This window comes from Hyperolius riggenbachi, chromosome 6, assembly GCF_040937935.1.
Source record: "Hyperolius riggenbachi isolate aHypRig1 chromosome 6, aHypRig1.pri, whole genome shotgun sequence".
Taxonomy (NCBI): domain Eukaryota; kingdom Metazoa; phylum Chordata; class Amphibia; order Anura; family Hyperoliidae; genus Hyperolius; species Hyperolius riggenbachi.
Genome location: NC_090651.1, coordinates 243,028,905 through 243,048,890, shown reverse-complemented (window position 1 = coordinate 243,048,890; position 19,986 = coordinate 243,028,905). Strand labels below are relative to the sequence as shown.

At 45.8% G+C, this 19,986-nt stretch overlaps 2 protein-coding genes across 2 annotated transcripts in view; one reads left to right on the top strand and one right to left on the bottom strand.

Moving 5' to 3' along the window:
* LOC137521405 (uncharacterized) overlaps window positions 1-16,236 on the bottom strand; it is a 40,584-nt gene extending 24,348 nt beyond the window's left edge. The window contains exons 1-2 of the mRNA XM_068240593.1: window positions 16,130-16,236; window positions 1,401-1,507 (exon numbers count right to left, since the gene is read on the bottom strand). Coding sequence (XP_068096694.1) covers window positions 1,401-1,412 — 12 coding nt within the window. The 5' untranslated portion in view covers window positions 1,413-1,507; window positions 16,130-16,236. The remainder of the gene's footprint in view (window positions 1-1,400; window positions 1,508-16,129) is intronic.
* Window positions 16,237-16,271: 35 nt separating this feature from the next.
* The window catches only part of LOC137521406 (zinc finger protein 664-like), a 112,976-nt gene continuing 109,261 nt past the window's right edge, over window positions 16,272-19,986 (top strand). Inside the window, exon 1 of the mRNA XM_068240596.1 lies at window positions 16,272-16,314. The gene's annotated coding sequence lies outside the window, so the exon portion shown is untranslated. The remainder of the gene's footprint in view (window positions 16,315-19,986) is intronic.

The following is a 19,986-nucleotide window of genomic DNA, read 5'->3' as shown; positions in this document are numbered from 1 at the left end:
TATTCACAGTGGGACGTTGCGTTTTGATGCCACGTTAAAGCCGCACTGCAAGCTTACAACGTAACGCGCCCAAAAAGAGGCAAAGCAGCATTACCGTCGCATACAGCAGATACAGTAAAAAATACAGTCAATGAAAAGTATGCTTCCAAGTCATTACTGAGCATGTGCAAACAGTCCAACGCAGCTAATAACGTGTATAACGCACTGCATGCAGTACTTTTACTTAACGTGCAGTGTTAGACACCAACGCAACGTGTGCACTGTGAACAGGGCATTGATTTTTCATTGCAGTGAGGTATTCTGCATTAAATGCTGTTTTAACGCGCGACTTTAACGTCCCACTGTGAACTTAACCTAAGTCTTAAAGTGGACCTTAAGTGGAAAAATGTTGCCCACTTACTTACCTGGGCCTTTTTCAGCTCCCTAAAGTCCACCTGCTCCCTCAATGTGATTCCGTGCTCAGCTGTTCCTCCCTTGCCCCCCTCAGTTACCCGGCCACGCGCATCCTCTATCACGCTCCTACTGCTGGGAGCGTTCTGCGCATGCGCAGCAGAAATTTTTGCTTACTGAAGGAGCCATGCGGCACGGGGCTGTGCATCTATCGTTGGAGGGGGGCAGTGGAGGAGCAGCGGAGTGCAGGATGACGAAAAGGGACCAGGAAGACTTCAGGAGGCAAGAAAGCAGATCTACTGGCTGCCACAATAAGTGTGTCCATAGATCACTTGATTTTCAGCATTAATATCCGCCCGATTCGATCATACTGTTCTACGAATTTGTCAGATATCCTCAACATGGCCACCCAATTGATCATTTAGATCAAGAGACAAAATGGAGTTCTGGGTGCGCGGCAGCAATGATTGCTCAATTTTTCGGATTACTGACCCCCACCGTGATGAGTGCCACATGTTCACCTGTCTTGCTGCTGCATCTTGCATCCTCCTCTGGTGTCCGATGTCTTCTAGAATTGTCCCTGCGAGCGCGTGTACCATGTGACACCACCGCATCAGTGACGTTAGTACCTGTGCTTGCGTCACATGGTACAAGCACTTCAAAACACACCGGACACCGGGGAGGAGAGAATTTGCGCTGGCGTGACAATTGACCCTTCAACACTCTTGCCACAGGAATGGGGGGAGGGGAGAACAGAGACTTGAGGGGGCTGCCTTGTAGGCGGCAGGGTGCTTGGACAACTGACATGCTAAAATCTTTTGGAAATCAGTGTGTAGTGTGTGGGCAGGCAACAGATCCTTCTCTGATCCGATTCAATCAGAGAGGGTTCTATCTGATGGTCGATCTGGTATGGCACCTTAACTGAGTAGCCTGTCATCTCAGCCAGGTATCTGGTTAGATGCTCTTTGGGGGATCACTGCTTATCAACATATTACTAGAAGTTGAGTTACCTGAACACTCATTTCTAATAGAAAATTGTCCGGCGAGTTAAAATTGAGATCTTGGAGAACCTGTCTGTGTCCATTGACTGCACAGCATTAAAGACGTCACTCACATCCTGGAAAAAAATAAAGCAATGGAACGTCACTACGGGCCTCCACAACATACCGGTATGCAAAGCCAAGATATTTCACAGTCTTTTACAGGAATCCACAAACTGCTTACATATATTCATATTTCATATGTACAGTACTTGCAAACTTTATTAGCCCTTATTATACTTACAAAAGCAAACATTTTGTTGACATATTTAAATATTTTAAAGGAAACTTGAGATCTCATAACAAAACATTTTATACGCACCCGGGGCTTCCTACAGGCCCATGAGCACAGATGCGTCCCTCATCGTCCTCTTGGGTGCCTCTGTACAGCCGCAATCAGACCCGGTAATCCTGCTCTGTTGAGCCAGTGGGCTCTTCTGCGCATGCGCGGAAGGGCCCAACTGGCGTGGCAGAGCCAGTAACGGAGGCACTCGAGAGGACGAGGGATGCATCCGTGCTCATGGGGCTGGTGGAAACCCCGGGTGAGTATAAAATATTTTTATCTTGTGCTCTCAGGTACACTTTAAATTGTAGAAAGCACAAACATGCAAGGAGCATGTAAACTTTATGTCAATAAATTGTTAATGCATAAAAAAACTGCAGGTCCCGTTCCGGGAGATTGTTTGAAAACTGAATTTGCCTGTAAGTTGAGTCTTGTGTTAAACATAGTGAAACGTGGATACATGACTTACTTTCGGATAACTATTAATTTGGACATATTGCAGCAACAATATGCCAGATGCACTAAATAACGATACTATTGCCGTGCAGAGACAGCGTACAGCAACATTACCGGTATTACCGCAGCAGTGCACCATGAGTTATGCTATTAGTGCTGCTGTGGTAACAGGTGTTAGTAACGCGTGTTACCGTAGCAACACTATATCAACGCTACTTAGTGCATAAGGACCAATGTTTTTTGTTTGTTTTCAATATTGCTTTTAATGTGTTTTAAAACTACATACAATAATGAATACAATTCTGTAACAAGTGAATACATTGAAGTACTGTATATTTTGTACATGAGAAAACTTTATATGTATGAAGCGTAACTTGTGATGTCACAACTACGTAGTGCTCATGCTCAGAGCAATCCCGGGCGCACGACCAAGGACACGTGTCACCGGCCGGTGACTGCGCACTGCTCGCCGTCCCTCCCAACCAGGAAGTGACTTTGCGATTACAGCATAACGGGGCTGGAAGAAGAAGAACAGGGGAGCAGTGGGCATCAGGATAGCTTGCTAAACATGCCTGCTCCCCCAGTTTTAAAATCTATTGAAAGCTAAGGTATACTTTAAATATAATGTCTAATCTATTAAAATATACTATAGTTTATTAAAATACAGCATGACCAATGTAGCTCAATCAAAATGCTTCATAGATAAAAACATGTAAGCCACTTTTTCACAGTTTTCCTTTTTCACTCTTTTTTCATGATACAAAAATGCATTACCACTGAAAGCCTATGTTGACATCCAATGCCTGGTACACACAATGCAATTTTCACATCAGATAGATGAGAAATGTCCTGTCACTTGATTTCCAGCCAGGGCTGAAAGCGATCAATTTTTGTGCAGCACTGAACTCAAAATCGATCAATTTCTCCATCGGAAGCAGAGCTGACATTTCCTGTCGATCTGATGGGAAAATTGTATCATGTACACACAGCTTAATGCTTCATACACACTTGAGATAAAAGTCTTTGGAAAAGGCAAGATCACAGACCAATTTTACCCCATTCCATGTAGTATGAGAGCCATACTCTACACAGTCTATTCTATGGAGCTGCACTCCCCATCAAATAAAATATTTGCAGGATGCTGCACACAAAGATGCCCGTAGACACTCAAAAGATCATTATCTGCAAAAGATCTGTTCCTGCAAAAGATCCATTCCTGCAAAATGCATTCATAGTCTATATCTGCAGATCCTCATAAACACCTTGTTTAACAGACAATAATCTGCAGATCAGATCCACCAGGATGGATTTTCAGATCTGCAGATGATTGCCAGATATGCACATGAAGTCTGTTAACCACTTAACGACCGCCCCCAGCCGATGGGCGGCGGCAAAGTCCGGGCCCAAACGACCGCAATACGCCCATCGGCGGGGGCGGCATCAGCGGTGGCTGTGCGGCGATCGCGTCATCAATGACGCGATCGCCGCCGGCAATAGGCTCCGCCCACTCTGCACGGAAACCCGCCGGCCAATTAGCAGCGCCGGCGGGTTTCAAATGCGGCGATCCGGCCAGAGGAGTATAATACACTTTGTTATTGTAACAAAGTGTATTATACTGGCTGCCTCCTCCGCTGATGGTCACTCGTCGTGCGACCATCAGAGAGGACGGCAGCCCTTACTGTGAGCATATCAACACCCGTTTTTACCCACACAGACCACCCGATCGCCCACCCCAGCCCTCAGAACCCCCCCTGCTCACCCCAGCACACCACATTTTGCACCCAAGCACCCCCATAAAACCCATCAATCACTCCCTGTCACTATCTAGGGACGCTATCCCCTAGGTTAGGTCCCTAACTGCCCCCTAGGGTCCCCTGATCACCCCCCCTACCCTCAGATCCCCCCCAGACCCCCCTCCCAGACCACCCCCCTGTATAGTGTATACAGCTATATAGCTGCCTTACCCACTGATCACCTGTCTATCACCCATCTATCACCTGTCTATCACCCCTTGTCACCACCACCCATCAGCGCAGACCCTAAACTGTCCCTTGGGGGCACCTGATCACCCACCCAGACCCTCAGATTGCCCTCAGACCCCCCCCTCCTGATAACCTCCCCAGTGCATTGTTTACATCTATTCTCCCCTGTAATCCCTCACTGATCTCCTATCGTCACCCCCTGTGTCTGCCACCCACCAGATCAGGACCCAGTCTGCCCCGTGCGGGCACCTAATCAACCCCCCACACCCTTAGATCGCCCTCAGCCCCCCCCCCCCAATCACCTTCCCAGTGCATTGTATTTGATTGTGCTGCAATTGTATTTGATTGTGCTGACATTCAATTTCATTGTGCTGACATTCAATTTCATTGTGCTGTAATTGTATTTGATTGTCCCGTGATTTTTTTTGATTGTCCCGTGATTGCCCTTTGATTGGCCTGTGATCGTCTTTGATTGTCCCGTGATCGGCTTTGATTGTCCCGTGATCGGCTTTGATTGTCCCGTGATCGGCTTTGATTGCCCTGTGATTGCCCTGTGATTGGCCTGTGATCGGCTTTGATTGTGTCGTGATTGGTTTGATTGCCCTGTGATTGGCCTGTGATTGGCCTGTGATTTGCTTTGATTGGCCTGTGATCGGCTTTGATTGTGTCGTGATTGGTTTGATTGCCCTGTGATTGACTTTGATTGTCCCGGGAATTGAGTGCCCTGTGATTGGCCTGCGATTGCCCTGTGATTGCCTTTGATTGTCCTGTGATTGTTTCTGATTGCCTCCGATTCCCCACTCGCCACCACCCCCCTGTCACTATCCAAGTGATCTAAAAACAGTGAAAACTGTCACTTTTTTAGTATCACTAGTGTTAGCAGTTAGGCCAGTTAGCTAGGCCCCTTTGTAAGTGTCAGTTAGTGCTCAGCCCACTGCACCACAGTCACTAATTAGCGTCATCACTGTCGCTAATCAACATTGGTACTATATAGTATCTGTAAGTGATCATTACTGATCGCAGTCAGATCTATTAGGGTCACTAGGATCCACAAAAAAAAACGCAGTGTTTGCCCGATCAGGCCTGATCGTTCGCCTGCACTTGCGTTCAGCCCGCCCCACCGCAGTGACAGAATTTTTTTTCTGATCACTGCAAAAAACACTGTACAATAGCTGTGGCACTGTAAACCTCAGTTTTGATTTATTTTTTTTATCAAAACTCAGTGAGCACAGCTTTCTACCTCTCAAATACTCCCTTTTGCTAGGTAGGTGCTCTTTTTTCTGCGTAGTCTCAGAGGAATACCCCCTAAATTTAGCAGCCCACCATGGCAAGAAAGGGGTATTCCGATGATGAGGTTCTCAGGTACATGGCCCAGTCGGATGAGGACGATTGGGACGCCTCATTCGAAGAATCTTCCGGGTCAGAGTTTGAACCTGAATTGAGCAGTGGCTCACTGACCGATAGTGATGACGAGGTTGAGGTCCCGGCTAAAGCCAGGCGTACCACACCCCATGTTGTTGGACCGCAGGTGGCGCAGGATCAGCCTCAAGGGCAGCAGAGTGGTGTTCGTGCTGGTCTGAGATTTCATAGTGGGGCAGGCACCAGCAGCACAACATCTCCTGGACCTAGCACCAGTACTTCCGTAGACCCTGGTGAAGTGGCGAGCACCAGCATGGAAGTTGAAACTGGTTCGGTGGCACGTGCAGTAAGATCCCAGTCGCAGCCACCAAGAAGACGGGCCCGTACTACCCCTAATTTACCAGAGGTGCTGGCAAACCCAAATTGGCAATCCCCTGATTCCGCCGCACCCGTACTTCCCCCTTTCACCGCCCAGTCTGGAGTCCAGGTGGAGACAGATAATCTAGGATCGGCCCTAGACTTTTTCTATCTGTTCTTCACCCAGGATCTCTTGGACTTAATTGTGGCAGAGACCAACCGTAAGGCCACACAATATATAACCGCCAATCCAGAAAAGTACCTTGCCCAGCCTTTTCGGTGGAAACCAGTCCAAGTTTCCGAAATGAAAATTTTTTTGGGCCTTCTCCTTCACACGGGACTAGTAAAGCAGAATGTGTTGCGGTCTTATTGGTCTACGGACCCAGCACATCATGTTCCCCTGTACTCTGCTGCCATGTCCAGGACACGATTTGAGAACATCCTGAGCTTCCTGCACTTCAATGACAACGAAACCTGTCATCGAAGTGACCACCCTGCTTTTGACCGGCTCCACAAAATTCGACCCCTCATAGACCACCTGTCATCCAGATTTGCAGATGCTTATACCCCTGACCAGGACATCTGCGTAGACGAGTCCCTCATACGCTTTACCGGGCGCCTTCGCATCAAACAGTACATCCCAAACAAGCGCGCCCGGTATGGGGTGAAACTGTATAAGCTCTGTGAAAGGGCCACAGGCTATACATCTTATTTTAGGGTCTATGAGGGAAAAGACTCAAAATTGGAGCCGGTCGGATGCCCTGACTACCTGGGGAGCAGTGGAAAGGTTGTGTGGGACTTGGTGTCACCCTTGTTCCAGAAGGGGTACCATCTTTTTGTGGACAATTATTACACAAGTGTGGCCCTCTTTCAGCACTTAAAAATAGAAAAAATCCGATGCTGTGGCACCGTGCGGCCTAGTCGCCGGGGCTTCCCCCAACGGCTCATTACCACCAAACTTCAACGGGGGCAGAGGGCCGCCTTGTGTGCTGACGACCTGCTCGCGGTGAAATGGAAGGACAAGAGGGAGGTTTACTTCCTGTCCACCATTCACGCAGACACGACAGTTGAAATTCAACGGCGAACTAAGGTCATTGAAAAACCCCTTGTCGTCCACGAGTATAATACTAACATGGGAGGGGTGGACTTCAATGACCAGAGGTTAGCGCCCTATTTAGTTGCTCGAAAAACAAGACGCTGGTATAAAAAAGTGTCTTTTTACCTCATTCAATTGGCAATTTACAACAGCTTTGTTCTCTACAGTAAGGCTGGGAGAACTGGCTCGTTTATTCAATTTAATAAACAGATCGTGATGGAACTCCTGTATCCAGGAGGTGCCGTGGCCCAACCCCAAGATGCAACTAGCCGGCTACATGGAAGGCATTACGCCTATCCAATTCCGACTACCCCAGGTCAACGAATCCGAAGAAAACGCTGTCGTGTCTGCAGCAGGGCTGGAATAAGGCGTGACACCACTGTTTATTGTCCCACCTGTCCTGACCAGCCTGGCCTATGCCTAGGGGAGTGTTTTGAGAGGTACCACGAGCAGGTACACTATTAGAGAATAGGGAACTCCACACACAGCGGTAGGCACACAAGGGTCTCTCAGTGCTATTTCACACTGCTGCGATGCGTTAGGGCAAAATGCCTAGCAAAAGTCACACTTTGCGGTCCCCCCCTACGCCGGAAGTGCTTGACTTAACGCTAGTGCATGCCTACGTTACTGCGTGGCTTCTGTGGCAATATCGATCGGCGCGGAAGTCATGTTAGTCTATGGCGACGCAGTTCATTACTAGGCCGAATGCTACTCTTGTGGTATTGCCTGAAGGTCTGTTTTGGACGATACGGTGCGGCGGGCTCGACCCACCGGATATGTCAATATGCAGTGTGAAACCAAACATCGGGTTTCCAGAGACCCTAATACACAGGGCTGCCAGAAACCTCTCCTTTCACTTGGGACAAATTGCGGAATGTATTTCGCCACAACTCTGTGCGATTTGCACTTCGCACATTGTTCCATGGGGGAGGAGAGGTTTGTCCTCGGGAGGTAAGTTAAAAAAAAACAAAAAACAGGTAAGCAAAGAAGTTAATGTTTGGTTTGCAATGTTAAGTTTTTTATTAAAAAAGTTCAAAGGTTATTAATGTTAATGAAGTAATTGCTTTGCTGCTTGCTTGTTTTTTGGGTTTTTTTTTCTCTTTTTCCATCCAATAACCTTCCAGGTGGACCGAGCGAACGACTAACCAGCTGCAGTACTGATGGTGCATCCTGACAGAACGTTGCGCGTCTGTCAGCTTACACACAAGTCGGTGCATGCAGCGCTGCAGGACGAGATTTCTCCTCCGCAGTCAAAAAGATACGTTTGCCGAGGCATATGGGCCGAGGAGTGGTGTTGGGGATTCATATGCTTTGGCAAACACTTTGTATCAAAAAAGAACTCTGGCAATGATTTGTTCATCCACATCGATCGGTGTGAATGGATAAATCAGGTTTGCCAGGGCATACGAGCTGGTGGGTTTGGATTTTTGGGGCGGCAGCTCCTATGTCCTGGCAGACGCCTTCCCCTCCTTTTTGTATTGTTTTGTCTTTTTTTCTATCCAGACCGACCAATCAGCTGCAGCACTGATGGTGCATCCTGACAGAACATTGCGCGTCTGTCAGCTTACACACAAGTCGGTGCATGTAGCGCTGCAGGACGAGATTTCTCCTCCGCAGTCAAAAAGATACGTTTGCCGAGGCATATGGGCCGAGGAGTGGTGTTGGGGATTCATATGCTTTGGCAAACACTTTGTATCAAAAAAGAACTCTGGCAATGATTTGTTCATCCACATCGATCAGTGTGAATGGATAAATCAGGTTTGCCAGGGCATACGAGCTGGTGGGTTTGGATTTTTGGGGCGGCAGCTCCTATGTCCTGGCAGACGCCTTCCCCTCCTTTTTGTATTGTTTTGTCTTTTTTTCTATCCAGACCGACCAATCAGCTGCAGCACTGATGGTGCATCCTGACAGAACATTGCGCGTCTGTCAGCTTACACACAAGTCGGTGCATGTAGCGCTGCAGGACGAGATTTCTCCTCCGCAGTCAAAAAGATACGTTTGCCGAGGCATATGGGCCGAGGAGTGGTGTTGGGGATTCATATGCTTTGGCAAACACTTTGTATCAAAAAAGAACTCTGGCAATGATTTGTTCATCCACATCGATCAGTGTGAATGGATAAATCAGGTTTGCCAGGGCATACGAGCTGGTGGGTTTGGATTTTTGGGGCGGCAGCTCCTATGTCCTGGCAGACGCCTTCCTCCTCTTTTTTTTTTTTTCAAAATTTTTTGGCATCCACATTGATTGATTGTTTGACGTTCATTTTTCCTTTCAGCCCACAGTGCATTACCCTTATGCCCAATATAAGGAGTATAGCAGAAACTCCTAATACTGGCCATACATGTAATGATTGCAGAGACCCTAAAATGCCAGGACAGACCCCACGAATGATGCCATTTTGGAAAGAGGACACCCCAAAGTATTCCGTGAGGTGCATGGTGAGTTCATAGAATGTTTTATTTTTTTGTCACAAGTTAGCAGAAATTGTGGTTTTGTGTTTTTTTTTTTTTTTTCACAAAATGTCATTTTCCGCTAACTTGTGACAAAAAATAAAATTTTCTATGAACTCACCATGGCCCTCATGGAATACCTTAGCGTGTATTCTTTCCAAAATGGGGTCATTTGTGGGGTTTGTTAACTGTCCTGGCAAGTGGGCGGGGTGCTAAATTTTGAGCACCCCTGTAAAGCCTAAAGGTACTCATTGGACTCTGGGCCCCTTAGCGCAGTTAGGGTGCAAAAAAGTGCCACACATGTGGTATCGCCGTACTCGGGAGAAGTAGTATAATGTGTTTTGGGGTGTATTTTTACACATACCTATGCTGGGTGGGAGAAATACCTCTGTAAATGACAATCTTTTGATTTTTTTACACACAATTGTCCATTTACAGAGTTATTTCTCCCACCCAGCATGGGTATGTGTAAAAATACACCCCAAAACACATTGTACTACTTCTCCCGAGTACGGCGATACCACATGTGTGGCACTTTTTTGCACCCTAACTGCGCTAAAGGGCCCAAAGTCCAATGAGTACCTTTAGGATTTCACAGGTAATTTTGCGGAATTTGATTTCCAGACTACTCCTCACGGTTTAGGGCCCCTAAAATGCCAGGGCAGTATAGGAACCCCACAAATGACCCCATTTTAGAAAGAAGACACCCCAAGGTATTCAGTTAGGAGTATGGGGAATTCATAGAAGATTTTATTTTTTTGTCACAAGTTAGCAGAAATTGATTTTAATTGTTTTTTTCCACAAAGTGTCATGTTCCGCTAACTTGTGACAAAAAATAAAATCTTCTATGAACTCACCATACTCCTAACGGAATACCTTGGGGTGTCTTCTTTCTAAAATGGGGTCATTTGTGGGGTTCCTATACTGCCCTGGCATTCTAGGGGCCCTAAACCGTGAGGAGTAGTCTTGAAACCAAATGTCGCAAAATGACCTGTGAAATCCTAAAGGTACTCATTGGACTTTGGGCCCTTTAGCGCAGTTAGGGTGCAAAAAAGTGCCACACATGTGGTATTGCCGTACTCGGGAGAAGTAGTATAATGTGTTTTGTGGTGTATTTTTACACATACCCATGCTGGGTGGGAGAAATACCTCTGTAAATGACAATCTTTTGATTTTTTTACACACGATTGTCCATTTACAGAGTTATTTCTCCCACCCAGCATGGGTATGTGTAAAAATACACCCCAAAACACATTATACTACTTCTCCCGAGTACGGCAATACCACATGTGTGGCACTTTTTTGCACCCTAATTGCGCTAAAGGGCCCAAAGTCCAATGAGTACCTTTAGGATTTCACAGGTCATTTTGCGGAATTTGATTTCCAGACTACTCCTCACGGTTTAGGGCCCCTAAAATGCCAGGGCAGTATAGGAACCCCACAAATGACCCCATTTTAGAAAGAAGACACCCCAAGGTATTCAGTTAGGAGTATGGGGAATTCATAGAAGATTTTATTTTTTTGTCACAAGTTAGCAGAAATTGATTTTAATTGTTTTTTTCCACAAAGTGTCATGTTCCGCTAACTTGTGACAAAAAATAAAATCTTCTATGAACTCACCATACTCCTAACGGAATACCTTGGGGTGTCTTCTTTCTAAAATGGGGTCATTTGTGGGGTTCCTATACTGCCCTGGCATTCTAGGGGCCCTAAACCGTGAGGAGTAGTCTTGAAACCAAATGTCGCAAAATGACCTGTGAAATCCTAAAGGTACTCATTGGACTTTGGGCCCTTTAGCGCAGTTAGGGTGCAAAAAAGTGCCACACATGTGGTATTGCCGTACTCGGGAGAAGTAGTATAATGTGTTTTGTGGTGTATTTTTACACATACCCATGCTGGGTGGGAGAAATACCTCTGTAAATGACAATCTTTTGATTTTTTTACACACGATTGTCCATTTACAGAGTTATTTCTCCCACCCAGCATGGGTATGTGTAAAAATACACCCCAAAACACATTATACTACTTCTCCCGAGTACGGCAATACCACATGTGTGGCACTTTTTTGCACCCTAACTGCGCTAAAGGGCCCAAAGTCCAATGAGTACCTTTAGGATTTCACAGGTCATTTTGCGGAATTTGATTTCCAGACTACTCCTCGCGGTTTAGGGCCCCTAAAATGCCAGGGCAGTATAGGAACCCCACAAATGACCCCATTTTAGAAAGAAGACACCCCAAGGTATTCAGTTAGGAGTATGGGAAGTTCATAGAAGATTTTATTTTTTTGTCACAAGTTAGCGGAAATTGATTTTAATTGTTTTTTCCCACAAAGTGTCATGTTCCGCTAACTTGTGACAAAAAATAAAATCTTCTATGAACTCACCATACTCCTAACGGAATACCTTGGGGTGTCTTCTTTCTAAAATGGGGTCATTTGTGGGGTTCCTATACTGCCCTGGCATTTTAGGGGCCCTAAACCGTGAGGAGTAGTCTGAAAATCAAATTCCGCAAAATGACCTGTGAAATCCTAAAGGTACTCATTGGACTTTGGGCCCTTTACCGCAGTTAGGGTGCAAAAAAGTGCCACACATGTGGTATTGCCGTACTCGGGAGAAGTAGTATAATGTGTTTTGGGGTGTATTTTTACACATACCCATGCTGGGTGGGAGAAATAACTCTGTAAATGGACAATCGTGTGTAAAAAAATCAAAAGATTGTCATTTACAGAGGTATTTCTCCCACCCAGCATGGGTATGTGTAAAAATACACCCCAAAACACATTATACTACTTCTCCCGAGTACGGCAATACCACATGTGTGGCACTTTTTTGCACCCTAACTGCGCTAAAGGGCCCAAAGTCCAATGAGTACCTTTAGGATTTCACAGGTCATTTTGCGGAATTTGATTTCCAGACTACTCCTCACGGTTTAGGGCCCCTAAAATGCCAGGGCAGTATAGGAACCCCACAAATGACCCCATTTTAGAAAGAAGACACCCCAAGGTATTCAGTTAGGAGTATGGGGAATTCATAGAAGATTTTATTTTTTTGTCACAAGTTAGCGGAAATTGATTTTAATTGTTTTTTTCCACAAAGTGTCATGTTCCGCTAACTTGTGACAAAAAATAAAATCTTCTATGAACTCACCATACTCCTAACGGAATACCTTGGGGTGTCTTCTTTCTAAAATGGGGTCATTTGTGGGGTTCCTATACTGCCCTGGCATTTTAGGGGCCCTAAACCGTGAGGAGTAGTCTTGAAACCAAATGTCGCAAAATGACCTGTGAAATCCTAAAGGTACTCATTGGACTTTGGGCCCCTTAGCGCAGTTAGGGTGCAAAAAAGTGCCACACATGTGGTATCGCCGTACTCGGGAGAAGTAGTATAATGTGTTTTGTGGTGTATTTTTACACATACCCATGCTGGGTGGGAGAAATAACTCTGTAAATGGACAATTGTGTGTAAAAAAAATTAAAAAATTGTCATTTACAGAGATATTTCTCCCACCCAGCATGGGTATGTGTAAAAATACACCCCAAAACACATTATACTACTTCTCCTGAGTACGGCAATACCACATGTGTGGCACTTTTTTGCAGCCTAACTGCGCTAAGGGGTCCAAAGTCCAATGAGCACCTTTAGGCTTTACAGGGGTGCTTACAATTTAGCACCCCCAAAATGTCAGGACAGTTAACACACCCCACAAATGACCCCATTTTGAAAAGTAGACCCTTCAAGGTATTCAGAGAGGGGCATGGTGAGTCCGTGGCAGATTTCATTTTTTTTTGTCGCAAGTTAGAAGAAATGGAAACTTTTTTTTTTTTATTTTTTTGTCACAAAATGTCATTTTCCACTTACTTGTGACAAAAAATAATATCTTCTATGAACTCACTATGCCTCTCAGTGAATACTTTGGGATGTCTTCTTTCCAAAATGGGGTCATTTGGGGGGTATTTATACTATCCTGGAATTCTAGCCCCTCATGAAACATGACAGGGGGTCAGAAAAGTCATAGATGCTTGAAAATGGGAAAATTCACTTTTTGCACCATAGTTTGTAAACGCTATAACTTTTACCCAAACCAATAAATATACACTGAATGGGTTTTTTTTTATCCAAAACATGTTTGTCCACATTTTTCGCGCTGTATGTATACAGAAATTTTACTTTATTTGAAAAATGTCAGCACAGAAAGTGAAAAAAAATCATTTTTTTGCCAAAATTCATGTCTTTTTTGATGAATATAATAAAAAGTAAAAATCGCAGGAGCAATCAAATAGCAGCAAAAGAAAGCTTTATTAGTGACAAGAAAAGGAGGTAAAATTCATTTAGGTGGTAGGTTGTATGAGCGAGCAATAAACCGTGAAAGCTGCAGTGGTCTGAATGGAGAAAAAGGCTCTGGTCCTTAAGGGGCGAAAAGACTGTGGTCCTGAAGTGGTTAAACAAGGTGTCTATGATGATCTACAGATCTCATAGACTATGAATGCATTTTGCAGGAATGGATATTTTGCAGGAACAGATCTTTTGCCGATAATGATCTTTTGAGTGTGTACGGGCATCTTTGTGTGCAGCATCTTGCAAAGATTTTATCTGATGGGGAGTGCAGCTCCATAGAATAGACTGTGTAGAGTATGGCTCTCATACTACATGGAATGGGGTAAAATTGGTCTGTGATCTTGCCTTTTCCAAAGACTTTTATCTCAAGTGTGTATGAAGCATTAGGGCCTATGTTAATAAATGGGCTAGTTCACACTTGAATGCATTTTTTCACATGCAAAAAAAAAAAAACCCAACAATTGACAGCAATGCAAAACTTTCAGACAACTCATGCAGAAAAACTGACGCACAGACAAACTGTGGAGACAGGCCCTAATGCTGGGCATACACGGCGGTGTATTTTCTTATCAATCGAGCCGCTGATGGCTTGATTGATAATTAACGACACGTCCGATCACCGCGTGGATCGATTCCCGGCTCGATCCCCGCGGGCGGATAATGGGCAAAAACGAAGCGCTGATAAGGAAGTGCCTGCGGGGATGAGCGAGAATCGATCCACGTGGACGAGCGGTGACGCGCGGGCATCAAGCCGCTGGCTCGATTCCGGCGCATTATCTTACCGTGTATGCCCAGCATTAGGTCAGTTTCTAAGTTTAGAAGCCAATGGATCAACTGACATTTTAACAGATCCTGTGTTAGGTATAGGATCCATTCAGACATGTCCATTGCCAACAGATCCGTTGCTTCAGTTCCAATAAGGCTTGATTCACACATAAAAGGTGTCCTTGTCTTATCAGTTTTAGGCAGTTGGCATCAGTTTTGCATGTGTTTCTATGGCTGTGTTTACACTTAAATCTGCACTTTTCTAGTCCAGTCCAGTAGTGGCCTGTCAGTTTTGCATCTTTTTTCTATCAGTTTGAAGGTGCCATGCACTGATGAGGATCAACCATTCCAAAACAGTCTGTATGCATGTTGGATTATTATGGCTCTGTACAAATAAACTGACACATTATTGCATTCCAGTGGATCTGGAGGTGTGTTTAGCTTCCAAGGGCAACAGTGGTTGATTTGCATATCTCAGCAGTGATGCACTGGGGGACATCTCAGCGCTTACTCCAACCTGAATTATCGCAAATACTTTCAGTTTTAAGAAAGCAAACTTTTGTTTTCCATAGCATTTTAGTAACAGGGCTTTTTGGACCACTGTAGCCCCTCACACACTCCAATGAGTTCTGGTTCACCATGAGCTTGCTGGTTAGTCTGTACCTAGAAATGGGTAAGAAACTAATGTATAGTGTGAACAAAAGCCTTCTGATACAGGTCTATATAGGGGGACACAGAAACTTCAAACTTAGCCGAATCTGGATGCTACATGTACTGTCCAGGATGAGACGATGGGATTGAGCATAGTGTTTTTCACGAACTTAGGGAAAAGCCGATAGCACCTTTTAAAAAATGCTATCCATTCAAATGGACAGACTTTGAGCGTTGAAATCCATGACCACGTATTGAACGCGCATGTCAACCAGCCCTTCGAGTTTGCATGCAAATTTCATACAACTTGGAACTGGTTAATCAAATGCACTTCCTGTTAAATTTTGGTTGGTCCAGTTTCAGAATGCATACAATTTGCATTGAGGCCATAGTGTTTTGCACGTCACTGACCATCTGTACCCCAATGCAGTTTGTATGTATCCCAACTTTTTCTCAGGACAGTATTGGAGAGGATAGGGAATGTACAGATGCAGTGGCTTAGCTAGAGATCATGGGGCCCTGAGATGTAGGCACACTTGAGCAATGCCACCTGCCCTTACCCTATGGATGTGAGTTATTTGGGCAAATTACATTCTCATGCAATCTACACTGCATATAGTCTATGGGCACTAAGACAAAGTTAAAAGGTAATGATCACAAGAAAGTTATAAGTGAAAAAAATCAATTACCATTGTGCCCCCTCTGCTCTAGGGCCCCACAGCAGCTGCTATGACTGCTATTGCTACACCCCTGTACAGATGTATGTGTTAACCAAGCCTAACACCCCCATGAAGGACAAACGAGGAAGAAAAAGTGACTGACGAATTTGCCTCAATAAGGTACAGTTCAGAGGTGAGGTCCAGGCATTCTATAGACGCTAGGCAAATGTTCCAAGTGGCAAGGTCGTTGCCAAGTATAGGCACTCAGCACAAATGCTAAAATAATTCATCTATAACGAATCTACTCACCCTTCCTGTCGCATCGCTTCTATGTAAACACCAGACCCTTCCATGCCTAGTACTGGCAGAATTTTGCGCATGCGCTGCAAAGGAGGAAAGCGCCGAGCTCTTGCGACGCATGCGTACTCCCTGCTAGCAGCGCCTGTAGGTTGGAGGGTGTGAGACGAATCACGTGTGTAGTAGGCGTTTCACTGGTGAGTGACAGTGGTGGGATCTGCTCCTTGTGTGGGGGGCGGGCCTAATCCGGTGTTGCCAAGGGAGGGTGCCGTGACACCCATCACGTATAGTGGTGGAGGAGATGGTAACGGCGGGGGCTGGGGGGTGCTTGCCAGGGCTATAGCTCCCGCTGCAGAGTCGCTCACCTCTCCAAGCCTCTAGTGCTGAATCTTCATCCTTACCTGCTCCGTGAGCATCTATCTCTCTCTCCTATGGGCGATCCTTACTTATCACGTGGCTGGTAATGTGCTGGAGAGGGAGAGATGCTCACAGACTGCGGCTGGTGGAGAGGAAATGAAGAGTCGCGCTGGAAGCATGGGAGAGGTGAGGTTCTGATGCTGCTGCTTTTCTGTCCTGGCGGGAGAGAGGAACGGAGGATGGCATCTAACTAATGTAGGCACTAGTCTACTTATTGTAAAGGGGAGAGGGGGATAGCACAAGGCAACCCACGTGTGGGGGGGGGGGGGGGGGGGGGGGATTCGGAGTGCACAGGGCTACCTATTGGGGGGGGGGGGGGGGGCGGGGTGGAGAGTGCAAAAGGCTATCTATGGGGGGAGTGCACATGATTACCTATACGCTGAGGGTGTGGAGAATGGGAGTGCACATGGCTTCCCATACACTAAAGCCCCATTTACACCATACAATTTTTTATTCAATTCATTGATTTGATCTGACATGTCCGATCAGAATTGGATTTGATTCAATTTGCCAATGCAAAACAATGGCAAATTGAATTGAATCCCGATCAGACATGTTGGATTGAATCGAATCAATGAATCAAATCGGACAAAAAAATTGTATGGTGTAGATGGGGGCTTAGGACGGGGATGTGGATGCACATGGATACCTATAAACTGGAAGGGACTGCACATGCCTATCTATAAAAGGGGGTCAAATGGGAGTGCACATGGCTACCTATACACTCAGGCCCCACTTAACCTCTTGACGACCAGCTAATGCCGATTGGCGTAAACTGGTTGTCTGCGGGTTACCATGGAAACGGCCGCTCGATCGAGCGGCCTTTCCATGTCAGTTCACGGAGGGTGTCTCCATGAACAGTCTGAGAGCCGCCGATCGTGGCTCGCCGGCAAAATGTAAACAGGCGGGGAAGAAATCCCCGCTGTTTACATCATACGGCGCTGCTGCGCAGCAGCGCCGTAAGGCAGATCGGCGATCCCTGGCCTCTGATTGGCCGGGGATCGCCGGCATATGATAGGCTGAAGCCTATCATTCAATGCGCAGGACGGAAATCCGTCCTGCGCAGCTCACGGGGAGGGAGCGGGAGAGACGGTGGCGAACGCTGCGGAGGGGGGCTTTGAAGAGCCCCCCCGCTAAGCAAATGCAGCCGGCGGCGATCAGACCCCCCAGCAGGACATCCCCCTAGTGGGGAAACAAGGGGGGTAGTCTGATCGCCCTGCTGCACTCCTGATCGTTGCTGCGGGCTGTAGAGCCCACACAGCACCGATCAGTGAAAAATCCCCTGGTCGGCAAGTGGTTAAAGGGAACCTTAACTGAGAGGGATATGGATGTTTCCTTTTAAACAATACTAGTAGCCTGGCAGCCCTGCTGATCTCTCTGCCTGCAGTGGTGGCTGAATTACACACCTGAAACAAGCATACGGCTAATCCAGTCTGACTTCAGTCAGAGCACCTGATCTGCATGCTTGTTGAAGTATTGTGGCTGAAAGTATTAGAGAGACAGGTTCAGCAGGAGAGTCAGGCAACTGGTATTATTTTAAAAGGAAAAATCCATATCCTTCTCAGTTTAGGTTCCCTTTAACTGAGAGCAATATGGATGTTTCCTTCTTTTTTTTCAACAACGTATTTTTATTATATTTCAGAAGCAGTAATACAGAGAATGTAATTGAAAACATTTTGTTAACTTACAACATACAGTTGAGGATAATTCTACATTGAAGTAAGATGGTTAACATGCGTTCCTGGAATAAACAAATTTAGAGTAGATGGAGCAGGTGCAATATCAGCCTATTGCTGGGTTTACCTTATCTCAGAGCAACCACAAACCTATAAGGCTGGTTGATTAGACCAGGCGCCCAGCTGAACTGGACAATTGGAGCGGTGATCAGGAGATCTACCAATTGTTATGATGGACAAGTTTTAGCAGGCCAGTGTTTATAATCAAATGAGGCTTAAAGGGATCCTAAATTTAAAACAAAAAAAGAGTTTTACTCACCTGGGGCTTCCAATAGCCCCCTGCAGCTGTCCGGTGCCCTCGCAGTGTCCCTCCGATCCTCTTGTACCCGCCGGCAGCCACTTCCGGTTTCGCCATCAGGAGCCGACAGGCTGGGAACGCGAGTGATTCTTCGCGTTACCAGCCACAATATTGCCCTCTATGCTGCTATAGCAAGCTTATAGCAGCATAGAGGGCGCTAATGTGGCTGGGAACGTGAAGAATCACTCGCTTTCCCAGCCTGTCGGCTCCTGCCGGCGAAACCGGAAGTGGCTGCCAGCGGGGACAGGAGGATCGGAGGGACACGGCAAGGGCACCGGACAGCTACAGGGGGCTATTGGAAGCCCCAGGTGAGTAAGGCTCATTTTTTTTTTTGTTTGACTTAAGGTTCACTTTAAGTGATATTTAAAGGCGATTTTAGTTGTTTTCAACTCTATAACTAAACATACTTGTAGATTATAGTAACAACAACAAGGCAACATATAAACAGGTAATTCACACATTTTATGATTAGAGAACACTTAGCTGTACATTCAATTACATGTATATGAATACATTGATTAATCTTAATTGAAGGTATTTTTACTGGGTGTTCTATTAAATTCTAGTAGTCTCGACCTTAAGCGTGTTTTCATCATCATATTTTGCTTGTATGTGCTAAGGAGATTGGAAAATAGGAGATGCTCAGCAGATTTTCAGTTTTTAGTAATCATACATTGTGTGGTTAATATCAGATGACATATTTGGGATTTGTGTATGGGATCTATTTCTATGTAGTCCAAATGTAGGAGTGCCATACGTGGTGTAAGGAGAAAATTAGGGGCAATGGTGATTCTACAGCACACCATAGCATTTTACTTGAGGGACAATCCCAAAACGTGGACTAATGTGCCTACCTGTGTAGAGCATTTCCAGCATTTTGGAGGTTGGGGAGGAGTGCACATGAAAGGGGGAATGGGAGTGCACATGGCTTCTTATACACTAACGGGGCGGGGGAGAATGGGGCCGCACATGGCTACTGATACATGGCTTGTGATCTCTGCTACCTACTCTGTGCACTGTACTGATAGGAAACTAGCTGCAGTGTGTGCTGATCTCTGCTACCTCCTGTATGTGCAGTATAAGCTGGTACTTTGTGCCTGCATTGATAGGAAACTAGCATGTTTGCTGCCACCTGTATGTACAGTATAAGCTGTTACTCTGCCTGTACTGATAGTAAACTAGCTGCAGTATGTGTTCATCTCTGCTTCCTCCAGTATGTACAATAAAAGCTGTTACTCTGGGCCTGTACTGATAGTAAACTAGTTGCAGTGTGTGCTGATCTCTGCTGCCTCCAGTATGTACAGTATAAGCTGTTACTCTGTGCCTGTATTGATAGGAAACTAGCTGCCATTAGTTAAACTGTTACTGGGCTTGAAGAAACTGTTGCAGGGGTAAAACAGGGCATAATGTTGGGTACA